This window comes from Myotis myotis, unplaced genomic scaffold (assembly GCF_014108235.1).
Source record: "Myotis myotis isolate mMyoMyo1 unplaced genomic scaffold, mMyoMyo1.p scaffold_m19_p_6, whole genome shotgun sequence".
Taxonomy (NCBI): Eukaryota; Metazoa; Chordata; class Mammalia; order Chiroptera; family Vespertilionidae; genus Myotis; species Myotis myotis.
The window spans coordinates 1,334,784-1,358,012 of NW_023416368.1; the positions used below are offsets into that span (position 1 = coordinate 1,334,784).

The following is a 23,229-nucleotide window of genomic DNA, read 5'->3' on the forward strand; positions in this document are numbered from 1 at the left end:
AGAATACAGACAAGCAGGGTGAGCAAAAGTCGGCTCACAGGTTCTGGCTGTGACAGTAGCTTTACTAACTCTGTGTCTCACGTACTCACACCTGGAGCGCTGCCTTCGCCACCCGCGTCTACATCCTGTCTATAGTAACCATGAGCAATGGGTGGACAAGCCATAGTATTAGGGAAACAACTCTGGGAGGGGGAGACTGCAGCTGGCGTACAGCCCTCCAAGTTTTCGTGTCTCACGGAGAATTGTCCTTAACGAAGACGCCCTGTGTGGTTATTTTTTGTTTTGCAGTTTCACGCCGATGGTGTCATGCTGTGCAGTTCCTCGCTTCCTTTTCCACCTTGCTTTCTTTTCTCTACGTTTTTTGAGACTGATTTAGGTTGATATCTACGTCTGATCTGTTCATTTTTTAAAATATATTTTATTGATTTTTTACAGAGAGGAAGGGAGAGGGATAGAGAGTTAGAAACATCGATGAGAGAGAAACATCGATCAGCTGCCTCCTGCACGCCTCCCACTGGGGATGTGCCCGCAACCAAGGTACGTGCCCTTGACCGGAATCGAACCCGGGACCCTTCAGTCCACAGGCCGACGCTCTATCCCAGTGATGGCGAACCTGTGACACGCATGTCAGAGTTGACACGTGAACTCATTTTTTTGGTTGATTTTTCTTTGTTAAATGGCATTTAAATATATAAAATAAATATCAAAAATATAAGTCTTTGTTTTGCTATGGTTGCAAATATCAAAAAATTTCTATATGTGACACGGCACCAGAGTTAAGTTAGGGTTTTTCAAAATGCTGACACGCCGAGTTCAAAAGGTTCGCCATCACTGCTCTATCCACTGAGCCACACCGGTTAGGGCTAATCTGTTCATTTTTATTTTTATTTATTTTATTTTATTTTATTTTTTTTAAAAATATATATTTTATTGATTTTTACAGAGAAGAAGGGAGAGGGATAGAGAGCCAGAAACATCAATGAGAGAGATCGATCAGCTGCCTCCTGCACGCCCCCCATTGGGGATGTGCCCGCAACCAAGATACATGCCCTTGACCGGAATCGAACCTGGGACCCCTCAGTCCGCAGGCCGACGCTCTATCCACTGAGCCACACCGGTTAGGGCTAATCTGTTCATTTTTAAACAGCTTTAATGAAATATAATTTATGTAGCACACAATTCACCTCTCTAAAGTGTACAATTCAAAGTACATTCACAGAGCTGCCCAGGGATCACCCCAATTCATGTTAGGACAGTTTCATCGCCCCCAAAGGAAGCGCCATGGGCATCCCTCCGATGCGCACCCCTCCCGCCCTGGGCAACCACTAACTTCCTTCCGAGACACCTGCCTTTTCTGGACCTTCATGCGCAGCAGGCGCTCAATTGTCAGGGCGACAGTGCCTGCATTTCAAGCGCTTTATTCACGTCTAACGGTGGCACGTGTTCCGTGGTAAGAACATGGCAGCGTTTCTTATCCCTCCCCCCGGTTTTCGATGGGAACATTCAGCACTGTCCCCAGCGGGAGAGCATGGAGCAGCCTGACCAGGAGACAGTCCCCGGCCCTGCTCCACGGAGCCACGGCTCCGAGGGATGCATGCGGCGGCCCGACGGTGGCCCCAGACACGCTGGTGTTAAAAGAGGAGATTTCAGAACAAACACAGGTCCTTTAAGAAAAAGCACTTTGGTCTTGGTCCCCTTTCCTACAACTCTCGGGATCTGGAGGGGTCAGGGTGTCCTTTGTGTGGCAACGCGATGCCTCCTCGCTCGGGCCCTGGAGAGCTCTGGGGTGGGCTGGTGGCCGGGAGACAAGAAAGTGACTGGGAGCGACTCAGCCCCACACCTGACCTCTGGGGAGGGGAGAGGCCAGAGAGTGAGTTCAGTCCTCCACGGCGCCCGGCTGGCGTGGCTCAGGGGTTGAGCGTCAGCATATGAGCCAGGAGGTCAGGGTTCGATTCCCGGTCAGGGCACGTGCCCGGGTTGGGGGCTCGATCCCCAGTAGGGGGTGTGCAGGGGGCAGCCGATCAGTGATTCTCTCTCATCACTGATGTTTCTATCTCTCTCCCTCTCCCTGCCTCTCTGAAATCAATCAACATATATTTAAAAGAGGAAAAGAAAGTCCTCCATGGAGAATGCCTTAACCAGCCATGCCCGTGTAATGTCACCCCATAAAAACCCCTAAACACTGGGGTTCCCAGAGCTTCTGATTTGTGCCCACGCGCCCACGCTGGGAGGGGCACCTCAGCTCCAGGGCCCTGGGCCTGGGCATCTGAAGGGTGGGCAGGCTGCTGAAGATGAAGGTGAAGCCAAGTCTAGGGCGGTGGGTACCCCGATACCCAGTGCTGCCTCCTACTCACACCCTCTCAGCGGCCACCACCCTGCGGTCTCATCTGTGTCAAATAGACCCCTGGCCCTGGCCGACTGAGCTGCCCAGGGAGGACCCACCCATGCGCTGGTTGCACCTCCCCCTGGGGCTTCCACGCGGCCGGGGAGCACCGGGGAGCGGGCTGGGGGCTGAGCCGGAGGCCGGCACCTGGACGCCGGGGAGGTCAGAGCTGGGCCACCCACAGTGGGCGGAGCGGGGGAGGGAGGCAGGGAAGCCACGCTGTGTCACTGCCGTGACCGACCCACGCGTCCGCGAGAAGTGGCAGGGCCGTCTCTCTGGGTCTCTCACTCCAGGTCCCGGCCCCGTGAGCTCCGGCCACGAGTGGCCCTGCCCCTCTCGCGTGGCGTCTGGTCCCTGCTGTCGACCGCAGTGATCTCCCAGGGAACGAGCTGTCTGGTCTAGGCCTTTGCCACATGCGACCAAGGGCCTTGGCTGTTTGCTGTTTGGAGCAGCAACTGACTCAGTGATTCCAAGTGAGGGCGCGGCCCCAGTCAGGCCAGCAAAGTGCCAGACAGCAAGCCGCCGTCACCACCGGGCGTCCTGACCTCCAGCCCCTTTGCAAACGGCGCGGGCCACATGGCTGCTGGGTGGGGGCGGGCGCCGCCTCCGTCACTCCCTCCAGGAGAACCTGCCTTCGCTACTTCCAAGGCGTCAACATCCACGTTGGACGCTCCTCCCTCCCCTGAATATATTTTTTAAAATATACTTTTGATTTCAGAGCGGGAGGGAGAGGGAGAGGGAGAGAGAGACAGAGTGATGAGAGAGAATCATGGACTGGCTGCCTCCTGCACGCCCCACACTGGGGATCGAGCCCACAACCCGGGCCTGTGCCCTGACCGGGAATTGAACTGTGACCTCCTGGCTCATAGGTCGACGCTCAGCCCCTGAGCCACGCCGGCCAGGCCCTCCCCTGAATCTTAACCAGAGCTGGTGGCAACTCCAACCCAACACCGGCAGGTCTGGCCAGGGTCTGGCCAGGGTCTGGCGTGGTCTCAAACCCTGGGCCCCACCGGTCTTTCTATAAATAGCAGAAGAGCAAGTTCAAGGCTCCCGGGCAGGCCCCACAGGAAGGGCCACTCCGCTCACCTCTTTACAGTCCCGCCTCCGCGCCTCATTCATCTGAAACACGTACCGCGGGGCTCCCTGCTGCTGTCACCGTGAAGGTCAAAGTCTTCACCTTGACCCCAGGCCCTGTGTGGCCCGTCCCCGCGGCCTCCAACCCACGGACGCTGAGTGTCCAGGGACCTGCTGGGTCAGAGCCGGCCCCGCGACCTCGGGGACCTCCCCGCGCCGCCCCCTCACTCTCTGGTCCCCGCGCTCTGTTCGCGCTCAGGGTGAGGGGGCGGTGAAGGGGGCGGGTGTGACGTACCTGGCATGTGGCAGGCGCTCAGGACGCAGCTCCCTCCGGTTACCGAGGCCTGAGGGTCACTCCTCCCGGGCCGGGCTCGTCCCTCCCCGGGCCGGGCTGCTCCGGGGCCTGGGGCTGCGGTGGCCGGGCTCTGGAAAAGGGGAGACGCGACTGGCGCGGAGCCGGACAGAGAGCAAGGGCCGTGCGGGCCTCAGTGGCCGAGCAGCGCCTCTCTCCCGGGCCGGGACCGTGGGGCGGCCGCGCCCAGGAGCCGCTGGAGGAAGAGCCGTGGGTCCAGCCCGTGGCCGCCTGGGGAGCCACTGCCCAGGTTCTGAGGCCCCGGGACAGAGATGGACAGAGGTCCCTGGGGTTACTCCTGGCGGGGGGCTCCCCACGGTGCGAGAGGACGTGCAGAGTGGACGCTCCCATCGGCCCTCGCTCAGGAGCCAAGGGCAGGGCACATCCCGAGCCCAGAGGCGCTGCCTTCGCTCTAGTTACGTCTGCAGCCGCGGCGCCCGGGTCGGGCGGGATGGGCGCTTGGTAACTCCCCACGGAGCTCCTTCCGGGCTCACAGGGCCCACGGGTTGAAGGGAAGGACCAGGCTCCTCGGGAGAACGGGAGGGAAGGGGAGGGAGGCTCTGCCCTGAGCAGGTGGGAGGGGCTGTGTCCCCCCCCCCCCCCCCCGCCGGCTGCGGGCCTGTGCGGGCTCAGGCGGTGCTCGCTCGGGAATGAGGGGCCTGGGCGCCTGTTTAATCAGGAACCCGCTTGATTTGGGCCAAAGGATTAATCGCAGGCGACACCGGCCCTCCCAGGGCTGACAGAGCTGTTCTCATCGGGTGTCAGCTCGATCGCAGGGAGCTGTCACGGCCTCGCCCCGGGGAGCACAGGACACGCTTCTCTGGAGGACACCGTCTCCTTGGCGTCCCCAAGGCCTCCCTGTTCAGCGGCCGGGACAGGAGCAGCCGCCCGCTGCGGGCACCGCGGGGAGGGCTGTGGGCACCGCGGGGAGGACTGTGGGCACCGTGGGGAGGGCTCTGGGCACCACGGGGAGGAGTGGGCACCGTGGGGAGGGCTGTGGGCACTGCGGGGAGGAGTGGGCACCGCGGGGAGGAGTGGGCACTGCGGGGAGGAGTGGGCACCGCGGGGAGGGCTCTGGGCACCGCAGGGAGGAGTGGGCACCACGAGGAGGAGTGGGCACTGCGGGGAGGAGTGGGCACCGCGGGGAGGAGTGGGCACCACGGGGAGGGCTCTGGGCACCGCGGGGAGGAGTGGGCACCGCGGGGAGGGCTGTGGGCTCCGCGGGGAGGAGTGGGCACTGCGGGGAGGAGTGGGCACTGCGGGGAGGGCTACGGGCACCGCGGGGAGGGCTCTGGGCACCGTGGGGAGGAGTGGGCACCACGGGGAAGGCTCTGGGCACCACGGGGAGGGCTCTGGGCACCGCGGGGAGGAGTGGGCACCGCGGGGAGGGCTCTGCGCACCGCGGGGAGGGCTACGGGCACCGAGGGTAGGGCTACGGGCACCGAAGGGAGGGCTATGGGCACCGAGGGGAGGGGAGTGGGCACCGCGGGGAGGGCCGTGGGCACCGTGGGGAGGGCTGCAGGCCAGTCTCCGGGCTGAGTGCCCAGCCTATGTGGGCAGGCCGCCCACAGGTGAAGGGAAATAGCAATTTTCTTCATTTTCGAGAAGGAGGGGCATGGGTTCCTTCCAGAACCAGAAGAAAAGGCTTCTGGAAATTGGCTGGCGAGAGAGGTTCCTTTGCAAGAGACGGAGCGCGGTGGGCCCAGGCTGGTACATCCACCAGACGTGTCAGCACAGACTGGGGAAACCGAGGCACAGGGCAGCCGGGCATGAGGCTGCCCTTCCTGCCTCTGCCCTAGAGTTGGCCCACAGCCTGAGGAGCCTGAGGTCGGGGGAGACGTACAGGCTGTGTCTCCCGAGAGGTGGACCTGCAGGTATTTAACAGTCACCCCGATGCTGACACGTCACCCCGATGCTGACAGGCCATGGACGGCGCATGGGCTCCCTGAGAGGGGGCGCCCTCGGGGCTGGGGGGCCATCCCGCAAGGAGGCCCACGTGAAGGAGACAGCACGTGTCAGGTCCGCACGGAGGCAGCTTTGGGCCACGGTCGCTGGCCGCCTCTCATCACCCTCCACTGAGCCCCGAATTGCTTTTTTTTTTTTTTTTTTTAAAGTCTGCCTTTTAAATGCCTCTAACCAGAAAGTGTCTGTACAAAAGCGCCCTGAGATATCGCTCCAGCACACAAGCCTAAAACAGAAGCAAAACCACGTCCGAAGACGGCAGATATTGGCTCAGGGTTAAAAAGAGCTATTGCCTCTCACCAAGGAATCGATGGCTCGGGGAGTTACTGGTGTGGGAGTGAGGCCGGCCGGGGAGCCCATCCATCCTGCAGGGCGCCCGTTAGCTGACAAGCAGCGCTGTCTGTGCGGCCTCGCTGCCCCTGAAGGACGGCCACCCCCGGGGAGGGCGAGGAGGCTCCGGGAGGAGGGAGCGGCCGTGTCCCCGCGGGGAGCAGGGTGCGCGGAACAAGGCGAGACGTTAGAAAACAATCTCATCATGAAAACCCATGAAGAAGTTAGAGAAGATGTCGCAGCCATAACGCCATGAAAAGGAACAAAGAACGGGTTCTTGGCAATTAAAATAAGGTAGCAGACACTTGTAATTAATAGAGGATTTGGAAGATAAAGTTGAAGAAATCTCCCCCCAAAGTTAATAAAAAGTTAAGGAAGATGAGAAGGAGGGCTGAGGTCCACTTAGAAGGTCTAATACCCAGTAAGCAGAAATCCTAGAAAGAGACGACAGAGGTTGTATGTCCTTTCTTGTGCATCTTTTATATCCTATAAATGAAGGGATGAAATGATCAAAGAAAGAATATTTGGGATCCTCCACATGTAGGACTATGAGTCTTCCGGTGGGAAGAGATTGTGAGCAGGCGGTACAGCCAGGGGAAACGCCTTCTCAGAACCTCACTGAGATTTCAGGCCACCAGCGAGCAGAGACCCCGAAAGCGTCCGGGGGAAAAACAGCAGGGCACCCCGAAAGGTCTGGAAGTAAGTTTGGCCTCGGGCTTCCAATAGCAACTCCGGAAGCTGGGAGACAGTCAGGCAATACCTTCACATTTTTGATGGAAAATACCGTTAAATCTGGAATTGTAAACCCACCCAAACTATGATGAGTAAAAATAGAACAGTATTTTCAGAAAGGCAGTGACTCTAGACGTTTATTTCCTCGTCCCCTTTCTTGGGAAGCTACTTGAGGATGTGCTCCAGCAGAACGAGGGGCTCAAACAGTAAAGGGGAGGGTATGGAGCCCAGGAAACAGAATCTGATGGGCGGAAGCACCAAGGAAAGTTATGGGATGAGAGGGATGCCGCAAAAAGCAGCGGCCAGGTTTGCAGCAGGGGCATCAGGACCCATGAGAGACGCTGCCAGGGTGAACGTACTGAATGGTCGTCTCATATCCTATATAATAAAAGGCTAATATGCAAATCAACTGAACGGCGGAATGACCGGTTGCTAAGATGCTCACTGTCCACCAGGGCACAGACGCTCAAGGCAGGAGCTGCCCCCTGGTGGTCAGTGTGCCCCCTGGTGGTCAGTGTGCCCCCAAATGGGGAGCACTGCTTAACCAGAAGCCAGGCTCACAGCTAGCGAGCAGAGCGGCTCCCAGTCCCTGTGGGGAGCAGGCCTAAGCTGTGAGTCGGACATCCCCTGAGGGCTCCCGGACTGTGAGAGGGTGCAGGCTGGGAAGGGATGCTCCCCCTTACTGCACGAATTTTGTGCACCGGGCCTCTAGTATTTGATAATGTAGGACATAATATTGTGAAGCAAAGGACTGGTCTGAGAGTCAGATGGGAAAAATTAAGGACAGGCACATTAAAACCAAAAGCCCCGGCAAATGAAAACAAAAAGAGAGGCAACAGTAACTCCAGGAAAAAATAAAAAGCTAAGAATGGAAGCATTGCCGTAACCGGTTTGGCTCAGTGGACAGAGCGTTGGCCTGCGGACTGAGGGGTCCCAGGTCAATTCCGGTCAAGGGCATGTACCTTGGTTGCGGGCAGATCCCCAGTAGGGAGTGTGCAGGAGGCAGCTGATCGATGTTTCTCTCTCATCGATGTTTCTAACTATCCCTCTTCCTTCTTCTCTGTAAAAAATCAATAAGATATATTAAGAAAAAAAAGAATGGAAACATAATTACAGGCCTCAACCGGCCTCAACATAAACAACACCTAGTCACGGAATCGTAGCACACAACACCGTGACCCACATGCACGGGGAGCGTGGAGGAGGGGGGCGCACAGTGGGTCCAGAGGACCGCGGCTCCTCACCTACCTCGCGCTGCGCCAACAGAAAGGACAGAGCAGACACAGCGCCGCGTGGGATGCACACGCATCGCCCAGGAACACGGAGGTGGGTGCCGGAGGGCAGCAAGGATGAAGGCGAGTCAGAAGTGGTCGCCTTTGGGGGTCAGGACGGGGCCTGCTGCTGGCCAGACTGGGAACTGACGGTTTTCACGACAAGCCTACTTAGCCTTTATTCTCCCCACCACTGGCTTTTGGAGAGAGTGGGCGAGAAGAGAGAAACATCGATGTGAGAGAGACACATCGATTGGTTGCCTCCCACACCCGCCCGGACCAGGGCTGGGGATGGAACCTACGACCCAAGCACACGCCTTTGACCGGGAAGCGGACGGCCACCCTCCGGTGTGCAGGTCGATGCTCTAACCACTGAGCGCCCAGAGCGTGCCTGCTTAACTTGTAAACTCTGCATGACATGCATTATCGTGGCAAAAATATTAATAAAAAATGACAACATCCATCGTCGGAAATACGGACGCTGCATTATGGTCTGAAGGGTCAGACAACCACCCCCTTCTCTGCACGCTCACCGCGCCCCGCCCTCTGCAGGGCCTGGCACACCGCTCACCCCTTCAGGAGCCAGAGGTGCGTGCAGGGCACTTCACAGACGCCCCTCCCTCCCCTGCACAGGAGCGGGTCGGGTCGGGTTATGGCTCCCACGTTAGGATGGGGGGTAGGTTAGGGAGTAAGCCCTGGGTGAGACCCCACAGCCACTCAGGGGCAGAGCCTCCAGCCCCCTCCCCGACTCCCCGTCACCGGGTCCTGAGGGAGCCAGCGGCCCTCACAGGTGGCGTGCAGGAAGCGGAGCATCTCAGCCCGCCCGCCGGAGCCCTGCTTCCTGGGCTCTGTGTCTCCCTGTTCCTGTTTGCTCCCCTCAGCCGCCGCCCAGGAAGAGGTGGGGGTAGCTGCTGCGGGCAGACACCCGTGGATCCTCTCATTTGACACAACCGCACTCCGAGGCGGCCACGACCCCCGCTCCCCCTTACAGAGGAGAGACCACCTGCCCATGTCCATCCCCTCTCGCCCCCCCAGCCCCGCCAGAACCCAGCAGGGGCCTTAGTCACAGTAGGTATCCCACATCTACTTGTCGGTGACGGAAGGTGGCAGATAAATAAACAAACGGCAAGGCTGCTCTGACTTCACCTCCGCACATAGCCAGGCCCTTCGCCAGGAGCCGCCCCGCGGGACAGACACGCCTCTGCTCGCTGCACTGGTCCCTCTGGCGGGCGAACGTCCGGGGCCAGACGGGCCGGCAGTCAGGGAGAAAAACGCGTCTCTGGTTAATTGATTTGCCTGGGAGATTGGAGTGGGCGGCTTGAGAGGGAGGGTTTAATTATCCCAACGAAACCTCCACTTAATTGAAAGGAGTTCTGGCAGAAAAAAAAAGGGAGGGGGGATACTATTTAAAAAGAATGATCTAGTGCAGTGGTTCTCAGCCTTGGCCGCACATTAGAATCACCTGGGAATCTTTTTAAAATCCTGATTTCCGGGCCTCATCCTCCGGAAATTCGGTTTCTTTGTTATGGGGCGGGGCCACAACGTGAGCAACAAAGAAACAGAATTTCCAGAGGATGAGGCCCAGAAATCAGGATTTTAGAAAGATTCCCAGCTGATGCTAATGTGCAGCCAAGGTTGAGAACCACTGCCCTAGTGCCTGTGAGGGCTGAGGACACACAGGGACACACCAGCACTCGGCCGGGCGGCCGGCATTCACAGCCCAGGAAGGACAGCTCACGGAAAAGACCCCAGTCACGCCTTCCTCGTGTCCCCTCCCCACGTCCCCTCGTGGCTACAAGAAGGACACTCAGAGAAGCAGCTAGAAACCCCCCTGCAGGCTTCCTCCTGGCAACCCCGTGCACGTCCTCACCTCTGTCTATCTCGGCTCATCCAACCGAAACATTGCGATGATAACATTTCCCATCAATTACCATGTGTACAGCAATCAGTGGCGCTTCACCCGTACATGTTTTGAAAGCAGCAATTATCGTTTTAAATTCACAGCCGAGTGGCAGGCACCGCCAGCCGCCGGCCCAAACCCATGCTCTCCTACTCTGGTGAGGGAGCCCAGTTTTGTGGTGTCGCCGGGCCCATCTGTAAAAACAGCGTCTCTCGCCTCCCTTGCAGCTAGGGTGGCCGTGCGACACAGCCCTGGCCCTCTGCGACGTAAGTGCAAGTTTCAGGGGAGACATCGGGGAGGGCTCCTTGGCCTGGGGGCAGAGTCTGGCGAGAAGAGCCTCTTCTTTGTCCCCGTCTTCCTCCCTGGGGGCGGATCCAACGCCCGGAAGCACAGCAGCTGCCCTGTGAGCTGAAGACAACGGCTGCCCTCCAAGTGCAGCTGCCTGGGTGCCGCCAGGACGCCGGGTCCAAGCTCAGCGTTGAGCCGCTGGTCCACAGGAGAATAAAATCCCTCGTGTGTATGGAATTCGGATTTTGTTTCTGTGATTTGCAGTTAGGAAAACCATCCTCACAGACACGTGTGACAAGCAAGATCTACGACTCTGAGAGCGCCATCGTGGTCCCAGCTACAGACGCCCGAGCCCCGGCTGTCCATCGCTCTTGTTCCTGCTTCCAGGTGCAAGACCGAGCAGGCAGGCGGTCGATGAAGACAAAGCACCGCCCGAGACGGAGCGCCGCGGCGACGGCCACGGACGGTGTGGCTCCGAGGGGTGGCCGTGCTGCGAGGCGGTAGGCACAGCCGGGACACGGTAAGGAGGCGACACCACCTCCGTCTGTCTGCCCGGCCGCTCCTGGAGGGCGGTGCCTGGCGGACCATTCATCTCGCCGCCTGCCTCGGTGCGGCCTCCAGTCCTGAGCCCACGCTCGGTCTCCAGGCCCAGCCTCTCCCACACCCGCTGGCCTCGCCTCTTCTCTCTCAGCCCACGGTCTTCCCGAGGCTCCCAAACGCCCGGTTACAGCCATGCTTCGCGCCAACATCCAGGCATGCCCACTCCATAGCCGGGCACTGCCCACCACCCGCCATCCCCCCGGGCACCAGGCGAGCTCCTCAAGGTGCTCCAGCCACTCCTCTCCGTGACCGGCCAGGGCCATAGCTGCCGTGGATACAAGTGCCAGGGAGAGAGGAGGCCCCAGGAGGAGCCGGGGTGCAGGGGCAGGGGGTTGGCACCCCCTCTCCTTCCCAGTGGCCTCCACCCTGCGCCGAGGCCAAGCCCTTCTGAAGGATGTGCCTCCCCCACACCGCTCCCCCCACCCCTGCTCTCCCCCCTGTTTCTCCCCTTGCTCCCCCTCCCCCTGCGGCTCTCACTTCCTGCCGCAGGGAAGCTCCTGAGAAAAGCTCGGTCCGCAGAGCCGGGCTTACACTGCTCTGGAAGGTGCGCCCCTTCACCACGGGGCTCTGTGAGCGTTGCTGCGTCTGGATCCCAGAGCCGCGCACACAGCGGATGGACAGGACAGTCCCCAAGGTCTCCGGGGGGTCATGGCTGCGCGGGTCTGCCAACCCTCCCCCCCACCCCCCTGCCCCAGCGTGAGGCCACCTCTCTCCCTCTTGGGAAGCTCCCCCTGCGTGGCCACGGGAAGCCCTCTGGCCTCGACCACAAGGAAATGCCGCTCTCTCTCTCCCGCGGTCGCTGCGGTCAACAGATGCCCGTTCGCCACGGGAGCCGCGACGTCACCGGGAGCACCAGCGCGCTCCAGTTCAGGAGCCTCTGTGCTTTCAGAGGAAGCCCTCTGCGTCGTCCGAGGGCCCCTGGGACGTCCCTTACCGGCATCTTCTTCCTCGTCTTGGCCACGGGTTGGTTCAGCATTTGGGTTGGAAGAAACTTGAGAGCCCACGGTCCCGCTGTGACTTCGTCACGCCAGTCTCCAGGCGGGGTGCGGTCACGCCAGTCTCCAGGCGGGTTGCGGTCACGCCAGTCTACAGCGGGTGCGGTCACGCCAGTCTGTCTACAGCGGGGTGCTGTCACGCCAGTCTGTCTCCAGGCGGGGAGTCGGTCACGCCAGTCTGTCTCCAGCGCCGGGGTGCGGTCACGCCAGTCTCCAGAGGGGGTGCGGTCACGCCAGTCTGTCTACAGGCGGGGGTGCGGTCACGCCAGTCTGTCTCAGGCGGGGTGCGGTCACGCCAGTCTGTCTCAGGCGGGGTGCGGTCACGCCCAGCTCTGTCTCCAGCGGGGTCACGCAGTAGGGGGTCACGCCGTCTCCAGGCGGGGTGCGGTCACGCCAGTCTGTCTCCAGGCGGGTGCGGTCACGCCAGTATGTCTCCAGCGGGGTGCGGTCACGCCAGTCTGTCTCCAGGCGGGGTGCGGTCCACGCCAGTCTGTCTCCAGGCGGGGTGCGGTCACGCCAGTCGTCTCAGGCGGGGTGCGGTCAAGCCAGTCACGCCAGTCTGTCTCCAGGCGGGGTGCGGTCACGCCAGTCTCCAGGCGGGGTGCGGTCACGCCAGTCTCCAGGCGGGGTGCAGTCACGCCAGTCTGTCTCCAGGCGGGGTGCGGTCACGCCAGTCTGTCTCCAGGCGGGGTGCGGTCACGCCAGTCTGTCTCCAGGCGGGGTGCGGTCACGCCATGCAGCACGTGCGGGATTCAATGAAAATGCTGACTGGGATGCTCTGGTGATCATCCCATGGCCACCTCACTGTCTTCGGTCATCAGTCCCCCAGGAAGTGCGCAGCTGGACTCTCAGGCGTCGGGTCACTGGGCAGGTCTCCGGGCAGCAGAGGGCGGAGGAGCTGCTCTGAGGGCCGGGTGACCACGACCTCGATAAGATGGGCCGTCTCTGAAGAGCCCTCCGCTGTCCATGTAGAGAGTTGGGGGGCTGGGGTCCGTGTGCAGGGCACCCCCACACAAGGAACATGGAGCGCCTGCCCTCAAGGGGTTAAAATATGTTCTGCTTGTTGGTGGGAAGTGACATCCTCCCCCTAAAGGAGGGGCTGTAGCAGAAGCGTCCCAGGACTGTACTCAAATAAAAAAGAGAGTGAACCCCCAAAACCTTTGCATAAAGGCACAAGCCGAGGCTCCTCTCTGCCCCGTGGGGAGAGCGCGCCCTGAAGTGAGAGACCCTGGTGGGAGCTGCAGCTCTGCGTCCGCTGCTGTGGCCTCTGCGCTGCTGGGCCTCTCGGAGCCGCCTGCTGTCCGCGCAGCTGGACGGGCAGCACTGACGTCCTAGCGTTGTCGCCGCGCCCACGGCAGGCCCTCAGTCCACGCCGCTCGGTCCAGCCCGGCCACAGCCAGCGGCAACCGCGATGGGGGTCTCTGCCTAGGCCCCGCTAACCACCTCCACACCGAACGCAGGTCACAGGAAAACGTCAAGGACTGGCCGCCACCCTGCTGTCTGGGCTGCCGGTTAGAAACTCACCCCCTGGGGGGCGGCGCCTCGTCCGTCCGTCTGTCTGTCTGTCTGTCTATCTGTCTGCCCTGTTGCTTACGATCCTCGGGGCAGGGAAGCCCTGTGGCCGGCAAGACTCCTGGACAAACAGGCGCTGAGTATGTGTAAAGGGGTTGCTTTCCGAGGGGTGCGCGCTGGCTCCCTCCTCCCTCCTCCGTGCGTGCTGTGCCGTCCTCCCTTCGGCGGGTGAGCCCGTCATCTCCGTCATCTCATCTCCGCGGTGAGGTTCCCCCGACAGCCTGCGGGCCGGACCGCGTGCCCTTCACGCACCCGGGCTCGTTTGCTGCGCCTGCATTTCGGGTCTGAGCGCCCATCCATCGCGCTCTCAAGCAGCCGTGGATTAGAGGCGGGACCGCGTGGCCCTGTGGTTTCCGGCCTGTGGGACAGAGGCCTGGTCGCTGGGCGGGGCAGCCTCTCCCGGCTCTGTCGCGAGGACTCTCCGTGGGCTGCGCTCCCAGACGCCGCGTCCGAGCTGGGCTTTTCCCGGGGGCGCTGCCAGAACCCGGAGGCCTTGGCGTTGATGAAGCCCATCCAGGCGCCACGGTCCAGTCACTCCGTGGAACCCCGATGCTCTGAGAACCGATCGCCCAGAACCAGCCAGTGGCCCCTGTGCGAGCCTTGTGCGCGCTCTCTTGTGTGAGGACACGGGAAGGGGACGGGAGCCTCGCCGGCTGCTCCCCCTCAGAGACACCTTCGTGCTGGGGTGTCCGAGGGGCGGGGCACTCATTCGATGTCAGCGGGGACAGAGGGACGCAGGAAAAGCTCAGGACCGACGTGAGGTGGAGGCAGGACGGGCGCAGGAAGCTGCTGGAGCTCAGGGGCGACCCACCGCCACGAATCCTGCGTCACAGGGGGCGGGGGGGGGGCGGGGGGGGGCGGGACCCCGCAGGCAGCTTCTGGCGTTTCTGCCGCATCCCGGCGCCGCCCAGGCCTCGCGCTCCCCCAGCCTCTCTGCCAGCTTCCCGCCCCGGCCCGGCACCCCGAGCCCGCCCAGCAGCGACCCTAAAACAGACACCTGTCCCCACGGAGGAGCCGTATGCAGCCGAGAGAAGGAGCGGAGCACTGACACGCTGTGTCCACGCAGCGGGGCCGGGAAGACGTCCTGCTGAGCGGGAGGCAGACGCCCACGGCCACGCAGCGAGGGCTTCCATCCCGGAAACGCCGGGACAGGCAAGCCCACAGGGCCCGGGGCTCGGGGCGGGGGCGGGGGAGAGGCTCCTGTGTTCTGGGGACGGGAATGCTGGAGCAGGACAGAGCGGGTGCTGGCACAGCAGCACGAATGTACTAGAAACCACTGGCCTGGCCGGCGTGGCTCAGTGGCTGAGCGTTGACCTATGAACCAGGAGGTCAGGGTTCGATTCCCGTCAAGAGCACAGGCCCGGGTTGCGGGCTCCATCCCCAGTGGGGGGCGTGCAGGAGGCAGCCGGTCCATGGTTCTCTCTCATCACTGATGTTTCTATCTTACTCTCCCTCTCCCTTCCTCTCTGAAATCAATAAAAATATATTTAAAAAAACCCCAATTGTTCACTCTAAATTGGTGCATTGCACACGCGTGTCGGGTCCCCAGCCAGCGCTAGCCCACCGCCACGCACCCCGCCTCGCAGCATCGGTGGTTTTACCCGACGCCGTGGTCTCTGATGTCATCACGCTTCCTGCACAGCCGTGATGGGAACTTTACCGCGTCCCAGAAAGTTACCGGTGAAAGGAATTCGGGAATCTTCACGCTCAGAGACAATCCAGCCGGGGCGAGGCGGACGGACCCGGGGGCAGGCGCCCGCCTGTCGCGGTGGCACCAGGGGCTCTCAAACCCGAGTCCTGGGGCCGTGGGACTCAGAGAGCCGGCTGCACAGGGGGGAGGGGGGAGGCCGCAGAGGCAGGTGGGCAAGGGGTGGGAGAGGACGGAGAAAAGGGAACAGGGACGGGGTTTTATTTAGCACCCGCAGGTGCACGGCCCGAAAAGGGAAGAGCAGTGAAGCGAGCCGCAGCGAAGGAGGGGGCGGGCGGACGGGCGCCGGGTGCAGGGCGGGACGGAGAGGGCGGGCTGCCAGGGGGCTGTGCCTAGGGCGGGACGGAGAGGGCGGGCTGCCAGGGGGCTGTGCCTCTGGGCATCCCTGTCCGCCCTCCGCCTCCTGGCCGCTCAGAGACCCCAGCCACCCGCCCAGGAACTAGCGGGCCCGGCTCCCCGTCAGCCGAGGCGTCACAACACGGGACTCGCATTTCCCATCCCCGGGGAGTGTCACCAGACCCCGCAGAGCACACCCGTTCCCCACGGGGAGCCGGAGCTCGCCTCTCCCGCCACCGGCCACCGGCCACCGGCCACCGGCCGTCAGTGCGAAAGGGCCTCCGGCGAGGCGTGGGGGGGCTGGTGGGCGTTCTGCTCGCTTCCTCCAGGACCCGCCCCGTCACCTGGCACCGGCTGTCCTGCTGTCTCCTCGCGTCCTACAGTCGTGCTGGACACCTCACCGAGTCTGAAGTGCCCGGGAGAGGAAGGCGGGCAGCTCCTCGCCAAGTGCGGGGAGCGGTAAACCCACGCCACCAGAAGCCGTGGGAGCGAGGTGGGCGCCAAGCGGGACAATCGCCCCTAATTCCGCGAGGGCCGTGGGCTAGGGCTGTTGGGAGCCCTGGCTGCCTCTGTGGGCCCTCTCTCTCTCTCTCTCTCTCCCCCCCCCTCCCCCCCCGCAACCCCCACCGTGCGAGGACTGTGTGGGAAGCCAGGCTCCAGGGCCGCCGCCCTGCGTCACACACACGTGTTGCAGGCCAGGCCGGGGCTGCGTCCGCCGGGGCTGTGTCCACCGGGGCTGACATTTCTGCACCGACGGGTGTTACCCTCTGGGCGACTCCGAGACGCCAAGAATGTACCACTCGCTTCTTTTAAAGGACGCTCTGCACCTGAGTCACCTCTCACACCTGTGACCGCAGTTTGACCCTGAGAAGAGGACTCAGTCCCTAATGAGCAAGACTGCCCCCCCCGCCCCCCCCAGCCCCGGTGCAGGAGTGTCTGCCGCCCACGGGACCTGCCGGCTGTTTCACGAGGAGACCAGGCCCGGCTCAGCGTCCCCTGCAGATCCTGGGCGGGTGAGCTGCCCGGGGCCCTGGCCCCACTGCGCTGGGGTGAGCCTGCCCCCACGCAGGCCGTGTCTCCGGGATCGAGGACCTGGGTCACCCTCGCGGCTTGGCTCCCAGTGCCGCCTTCTCATCCCTTTGCTGTGGGCGGGCTGGCCCCGCTGATGTCCGCCATCCACGGCTGGTTCCTCTGCATCCAGATCTACTGAGCCTCCGTGGAGCTGACTGACTGCACCCGGGAGGGCGGGTCCCAGGGGGCGGGTCCCAGGGGTGAGGCTACCGGGGCGTGAGGTTTGCATGGGGCGGGGCCCGGCTTCTAGACACAGACTCTGTGCCCACGTCCTCTCCGCCCAGCCGGGGCACGGGCACCCCACTCCTTCCCCAAGAACTCCCTCGGGCCCTCAGCCTGGGCACCGTCCTCATCAGAGGAAAGTTAGGAAAACCGGCCGGCCGGCGGGGCTCAGGGGTTGAGGGTTGACCTATGAACCAGGGGGTCACGGTTGGATTCCCCGTCAGGGCACAGGCCCGGGTTGCAGACTTGATCCCCAGTGGGGGGCGTGCAGGAGGCAGCCGATCCATGATTCTCTCTCATCACTGATGTTTCTATCTCTCCCTCTCCCTTCCTCTCTGAAGTCAATAAAAACATACGGGGGTGGGGGGGGGGTGGTGAGACAGGAAGACCAGCAACAGGAGCAGGAGGCTCTGTCCGCACGGCGGTCAGGATGGGGGACCTCCGTGCAGTTCCGCGCCCCGTGCACCCAAAGCGGGTCCCACAGCCGCCAGGAGTGTGAGGGCCACCGCGTGGCTGAGAGGTGAACACGGAAGAGGAACACGCACGACCATCAGCACACGGTGCGGGCGGTGCCAGAGAAATCAGAGAGCGGGGTGCACGCCACCCGACCGACAGCCCACTCCCTCCGAACCAGCTGGCTCCCTGGCAGGTGGGCAGGCCTCGGGGCGCCGGCCGGGGGCTGTACTCACGGGCTCGCACACGGCGCTGCCCGGCCTGGCCGGTCCCTCCGGCTCCGGATTCCCGCCCCGCCTGCTGCGGGCCAGGCCCCCAAACGCTGACGCTGCAGGAGCAGCGCCGGAGACCGCACCCCACGCCCCACGCAGGGCGCCTCTATTCTCAGCCGGGGCAGCCGTGGGGCTGGGGGGGGGGGGGGTGGGCGGCGGCCGCACTTCCCTTTTTGCTTCTGCTCTCAGCAGAGTCTGAGGGTGACTTTCCAGGGAGGGGAGGCTGGGAGGAGAGAAGGGGCCCCGGGCGGGCGGGCGGGCGCAGAGCGCCTGCGGGTCTGTCCGGCAGCAGCGGCATGGCCCAGGTCTGCCCACCCCGCCCGGCGCTGGACCCCGGGAGGCGGCCGGGGTGGGAGTGCGGGGCCCAGCGCCGCCCTGCAGGGACTTCCTTTGGTTGTTGCTGTCAGCCCAGAGGATACTGTTCCCACTCATTCTGTTTTTAGAGAGAGTGGAAGGGACAGGGAGGAACATCGCTCTCCCGCACACGCCCTGACCGGGGCGGGATGGAGCCTGCAGCCCGGGTGCGTGCCCTGGACCAGAACAGAACCTGGGCCCTGCTGTTCTCGGACCGATGCCCTAGCCACTGAGCCACACTGGCCAGGGCCCTGGAGGAAACCTTTGAAAGCCTCACGCGGAGGCGCTCAGAGCCAATCACACCATTATGAAATTCTCCTCCGGCCCTGGGCCCCGGGCCACGGCAGGGAGCGGGCACCCTGTGCCCTGGGCCTGCAGGGCGACGCTCCTGGATGGGCAGCCCGCACACCCAGGTGTCAGAGGTCATCCCCGCCCCTTCCTGGAAGCCTGCTCAGCCCCCTCCCTCCCTGCTCAGCCCCCCCCATCCTGCTCAGCCTCCTCCCTCCCTGCTCAGCACCCCCCATCCTGCTCAGCCCCCCCCTCCTGCTCAGCCTCCTCCCTCCCTGCTCAGCCCCCCCCCATCCTGCTCAGCCCCCTCCATCCCTGCTTAGCCCCCCCGTTCCCCCCGCTGGTCCTGCCTGGGGACCCTGGAGACGAAACACACCCTCCTGGGTCACGGGCTTTGGTGAGTGAGCCCCAAACCCCAGCCCCTCCAAGCCTGGGGGGGGCAGGAGGACTCCTCTAAGCCTGGCGGGGGGGGGGGCAGGAGGACTCCTCCAAGCCTGGCGGGGGGGGGGGCAGGAGGACTCCTCCAAGCCTGGCGGGGGGGGGGCAGGAGGACTCCTCCAAGCCTGGCGGGGGGGGGGAGGGGGCAGGAGGACTCCTCCTGAGGGACCAGGTCTGTCCTGCCGGCCGACACCGGCTCGGGCCAGGCCCACCCAGAACCCAGGAGCCAGCCTCCGCCTGTGTTGCTTTATTTAGCTTCGCCCCGAAACCCCGGTCCACACGGCGTGGGCCTTGCCTGCTGACTCAGCTCTGCAGCCAGAACTCATCAAATCCCATTTCAAACGGGTCCAGTGATTTTATTTTCCGATCATAAATATGAAATTTAATTAGCAGCTTGCTGCTAATGATGTCGCCGTGGAGGGCGGCCTGGAGACGTGGGGGGGGGGGGCGCCTGGGGAACAGGGCCCGCTGCCCTGCTCGCTTTCCCCTGCCTTCCTCGTCCCTGCAGAGCCAGGCAGCTGCGAGGCAGCCGCTGGCCTGGACAGACACGCGGGACCCTGCCCTCAGGCGGTTAATTGCGTCGGAGGGCCAGGGGGAGAAGGTGCGAGGGGGGGGGAGGGGGCCAGGGGGGTCGGACGTCCCCTCCCTGGGTCTGTGTCCCTGGCCGTCACAGGCCGCTGTCTTCTCTCGCAGCTGCCACTCCCCACGCAGAAGGGAGGGGCCGGGAAGAACCCCGAGTCTTTGCAAAGAAGGTGAAGGAAAGGCCGCGAGAAAGAGCCGGAAGGAGCCGGTTACCCTGCCTGATGCCGAGATTGCGGGTGAGCAAGGCTCCAGGAGACCCAGGCATGAGCCCTGAGCAGGAATCAAACCGTGACCTCCTGGTTCACAGGTCGGCGCTCAGCCACTGAACCGCGCTGGCCGGGGGGTTTTCTTTTAAACAGAAGCATCTCACCCTTCTGCTGGCACTTGGGCTCCTGGACAGGTCGGAGCAGCACCTGCTGGGGCTGAGGGTCAGGGCTGAGGGTCGGGGCTGAGGGCCGGGGCTGAGGGTCGGGGCTGAGGGTCGGGGCTGAGGGTCAGGGCTGAGGGTCGGGGCTGAGGGTCAGGGCTGAGGGTCGGGGCTGAGGGTCGGGGCTGAGGGTCGGGGCTGAGGGTCAGGGCTGAGGGTCGGGGCTGAGGGTCGGGGCTGAGGATTTGGGGCTGAGGGCCGGGGCTGAGGATCTGGGCGCTGTATGTCGGCCCCAGCAGGTGCAGGTGCTCAAGGGTTAAATGCTTCGAGTAAACTAAGTCTGTGTGAACCTCAGCTCGTCCCCTCGGCCACAGCACCGCTGACCCCCTCGGGGACCTGCCTCCGCAGCCCCAGCTCCCTGAGACCTTCCAACCGGAGGCTCCGCAGGGATCACACGCTGAGAGCTCTGCTCACACTCCCTCCACTGTCCGCATGGACACGGTTGTGGACTGGCCTTCTCACTCCCCTGCAGAACCTTCTAGAACCCCAGTTTGACACCGGTGCCCGGCTCTCCTGGCTCACAGCCGCCTGGTCTGTGAGGGCACTCCCGACCTCACTGTTTGGATCTACACACTCGAGATTCTCCTGGGTAACCGAGCCCCGTGTGGGACCAGGTCTCCATCCTTCACCCCAATGGGACCCTCCCCTGGCTGTGGCCTTGCTAGGGCCCCAGACGCCCAGATGGGCTGCGGCACCCAGTGGAACACACTCAACAAGTCCCCAATCACTGTCGGCCCTTAGAGTCCCCTCTCCTCTGGGCTGGCCCTTAGAGTCCCCTCTCCTCTGGGCTGGTGCATGCAGGTCGACCGCGAGGTATGGAAACATCACATTATCAACAGCAGTGACCATATTAGACAATTATAATCCAGGACGAGGGATCTGAACAGGCATTGGCCAGCCGGTGGCTGGGGACTGGTGCTGGAGGTGACGAGGCTCAGGATCACGCTGGCTTTTTGCCTGGATGCTCTTCGCATGGGGCGGGGGGGGGGGGGGGGGGGGGCGGGCAGAGAGGTGGAGCCAGACGGCGCAGGGCAGCCTCAGGGAACCCGGGAGACAGATCAGAATCGGGCTGCCGGGGTCTGCCATTGGGACAGGGGTGCCGAGAGGAGGAGACCACGCAGAGGAGGTGCGCCGAATGCGAAACACACACACGCAGTCCGGACTGCATGCACCTGGCAGAGAACAGCCACCGAGGGCCGGGACCAGAGGGGTTTCATGACACGCGGACTGAGAGATGCTGCCGTCCTGCCTGGCCATGGAGAGACCCCAGTGAGCTCCCCTCAGCGACCTGGAAAGTCCACCCACAGAGCAGGCGACTCCAACTCCAGAATCAGGACCACTCGGAGGCACCGAGCACCCCCTAAAATAAGTGGGAAAAGAATCCAGCCCATTGACACGTAAATTAGCGGTTTGCCAGATCAAAAGTTATCCCAACGGATGGGCAACACAACCCAGACGCTTGGCTCCCATAACCACCAGAACTCACTAACATTTCACTGGATGCGTCTGAACCAACAAACATGGCTCATCACCAGGAGCAAAACCCGTCGATAGAAACAGACCCGGAGATGACAGAAATGCTGGAATCTGCACACGAAGACTTGAAAACAGCTGTTATCAACATGTCAACGATTTAAAGAAGTCACGAACACAACAGCAAAAGAGAGGAAATAAGCAAATGGAAATTCTAGACCTAAAGATCAGAACACACGGACCAGAGGTTCAGCAGATGGGCTGAACCATCATTTGGGCCTCGCAGAAGGCAACACAAACAAACCACAGTGAATCTAAAAACAGGGCAAGAGGAACGATACAACGGAGACACGGCGGGGAACCAAAAGATGAAACGAAAAGGATGAAACTAAGAATCAGCACACTGCGGGGCAGAGTAAAGTGGTCTAACGTTCATATTCCTAGAGTCCCAGGAGGAGCGGAGAAAGCAGGATTGTGGAAGAGGATGCTTTAAAATTTTCCCCAAATTTGAGGAAATGTATCAACCCACAGGTCCAAGGATTCCAACAGATTATAAGCACAGTAAACAAACAAACAAAAACCCCCACATAAGGCATATCGTAACCAAACTGCTGAAAATTACATATAATTACATCTTAAAAGTAGACAGAGGGAGAAAAAAAAGACACAGTCAATGCAATAAACTAGTGGTAAGAAACACTGCTTACTCCCCCTGAAAAGCAATGCGAGGAAAAGGACAATGGAACTGTATGTTTAAAGATTTGGAATAAAGCACCCAACATGGGATTCTTTATCCAGCGGAACCTCTTTCAGAAATGAGAGGAAAGAAAGGCTCTTTCTTTGACAAACCCGAAGCAGAAAAAATCCATCCCAGCAGACCTGCCGTAGGAAGAACATGAAAGGAGATTCTTCAGCCGGAAGACTCAGATCTGCGTGAACCGGAGAGAGCCCAACGTGGCAGCTGCGTGAGCAAATAGAACATATTTTTATTTGTAGTTTCTTTAAAAGATAATTGATCGCGGAGGGCAAAAATAACGGCAACCTATGGTGCAGCTTAGAAAATACTCAGCAGTAAAATATAGATCATAGCAACCCAAGGCGTGAGCGGCTCAGTGAAAGCGCACCGAAAGTCTTTACACTGTGTGTGAAGTGATAGGTAAAAACCCGGCGGCCCGGCCAATGTGGCTCAGTGGTTGGAGTGTTGGCCTGTGGACCGAAGGGGCCCGGGTTTGATTCTGGTCAAGGGCACGTACCTCGGCTGCCGTTCCCGGCCCTGGTTGGGGGCACGCGGGAGGCAACCAATCCATGTGTCTCTCTCACATCGATGCTTCTCTCTGTCTCTCCCCCTCCCTTCCACTCTCTCTAAAAATCAAGGGAAAAATATCCTCAGGTGAGGATTAAAAACCAAAACAAAATAAAAACAAGGCGATGTGATTTAATGGCAGATACATACAAGGTAGGCTGTGATCAAGGTAAAGATGTGTTTCAGAAGCCACAGAACAACTGCGTACATGCAGGGGGAGAGCAGGCAGGAGGCTGACCAGCCGGCAGAGAGGAAATGGGAAGCCCAAAGGACTTGGTCAACCCAAAGGCAGGCCGGCCGGCAGGAGGGGACTGTCACAGAGAACAGGCCCATCAGGAAGGAAACAAAGATCAGACGGTACGTGCCACTGGGCTAAACTCTGCCCTGAAAAGCCAGAAGTGATCAGAGTGGATCACAAAGTGCTTATACAATATGCTGTTCAGAAGAGACACTTCAAGTATCAGGACACGGACAGGACGAGAGTAAAACTGTGGAAACACTGTGCGTCAAACTGGAGCCACTGACATTAGAAAAGGAGACTTGGGGAAAGGAGTGTGGGCAGGGGCCAAAGGGACATCTATATGTAGAAAAGCCTCAGCAATTGTACGACCGGATGACCGGTCGACCGGTCGCTACGACGCACACTGGCCACCAGGGGACAGACGCTCAACACACAGGATCGAGCTCCCTCCTGTCTGGATCGGGCCGAAACTGGCTATCTGACATCCCCGAGGGGTCCGGATGGTGAGAGGGCGCAGGCCAGACTGAGGGACCCCACTGGTGCATGAATCCGTGCATTGGGCCTCTAGTTTTATTATAATAATGGAGTCAGTTCAGCAACAA

The 23,229-nt window shown here is 61.5% G+C and overlaps 1 protein-coding gene across 3 annotated transcripts in view; it reads right to left on the minus strand.

Moving 5' to 3' along the window:
• CARD11 (caspase recruitment domain family member 11) overlaps positions 1-23,229 on the minus strand; it is a 71,508-nt gene that overhangs the window by 30,159 nt on the left and 18,120 nt on the right. For all 3 annotated transcript variants that reach the window (XM_036314660.1, XM_036314659.1, XM_036314658.1), the window contains exon 2: positions 3,753-3,882. In XM_036314660.1, the coding sequence (XP_036170553.1) occupies positions 3,753-3,759 (7 nt within the window). In that variant the 5' untranslated portion in view covers positions 3,760-3,882. The remainder of the gene's footprint in view (positions 1-3,752; positions 3,883-23,229) is intronic.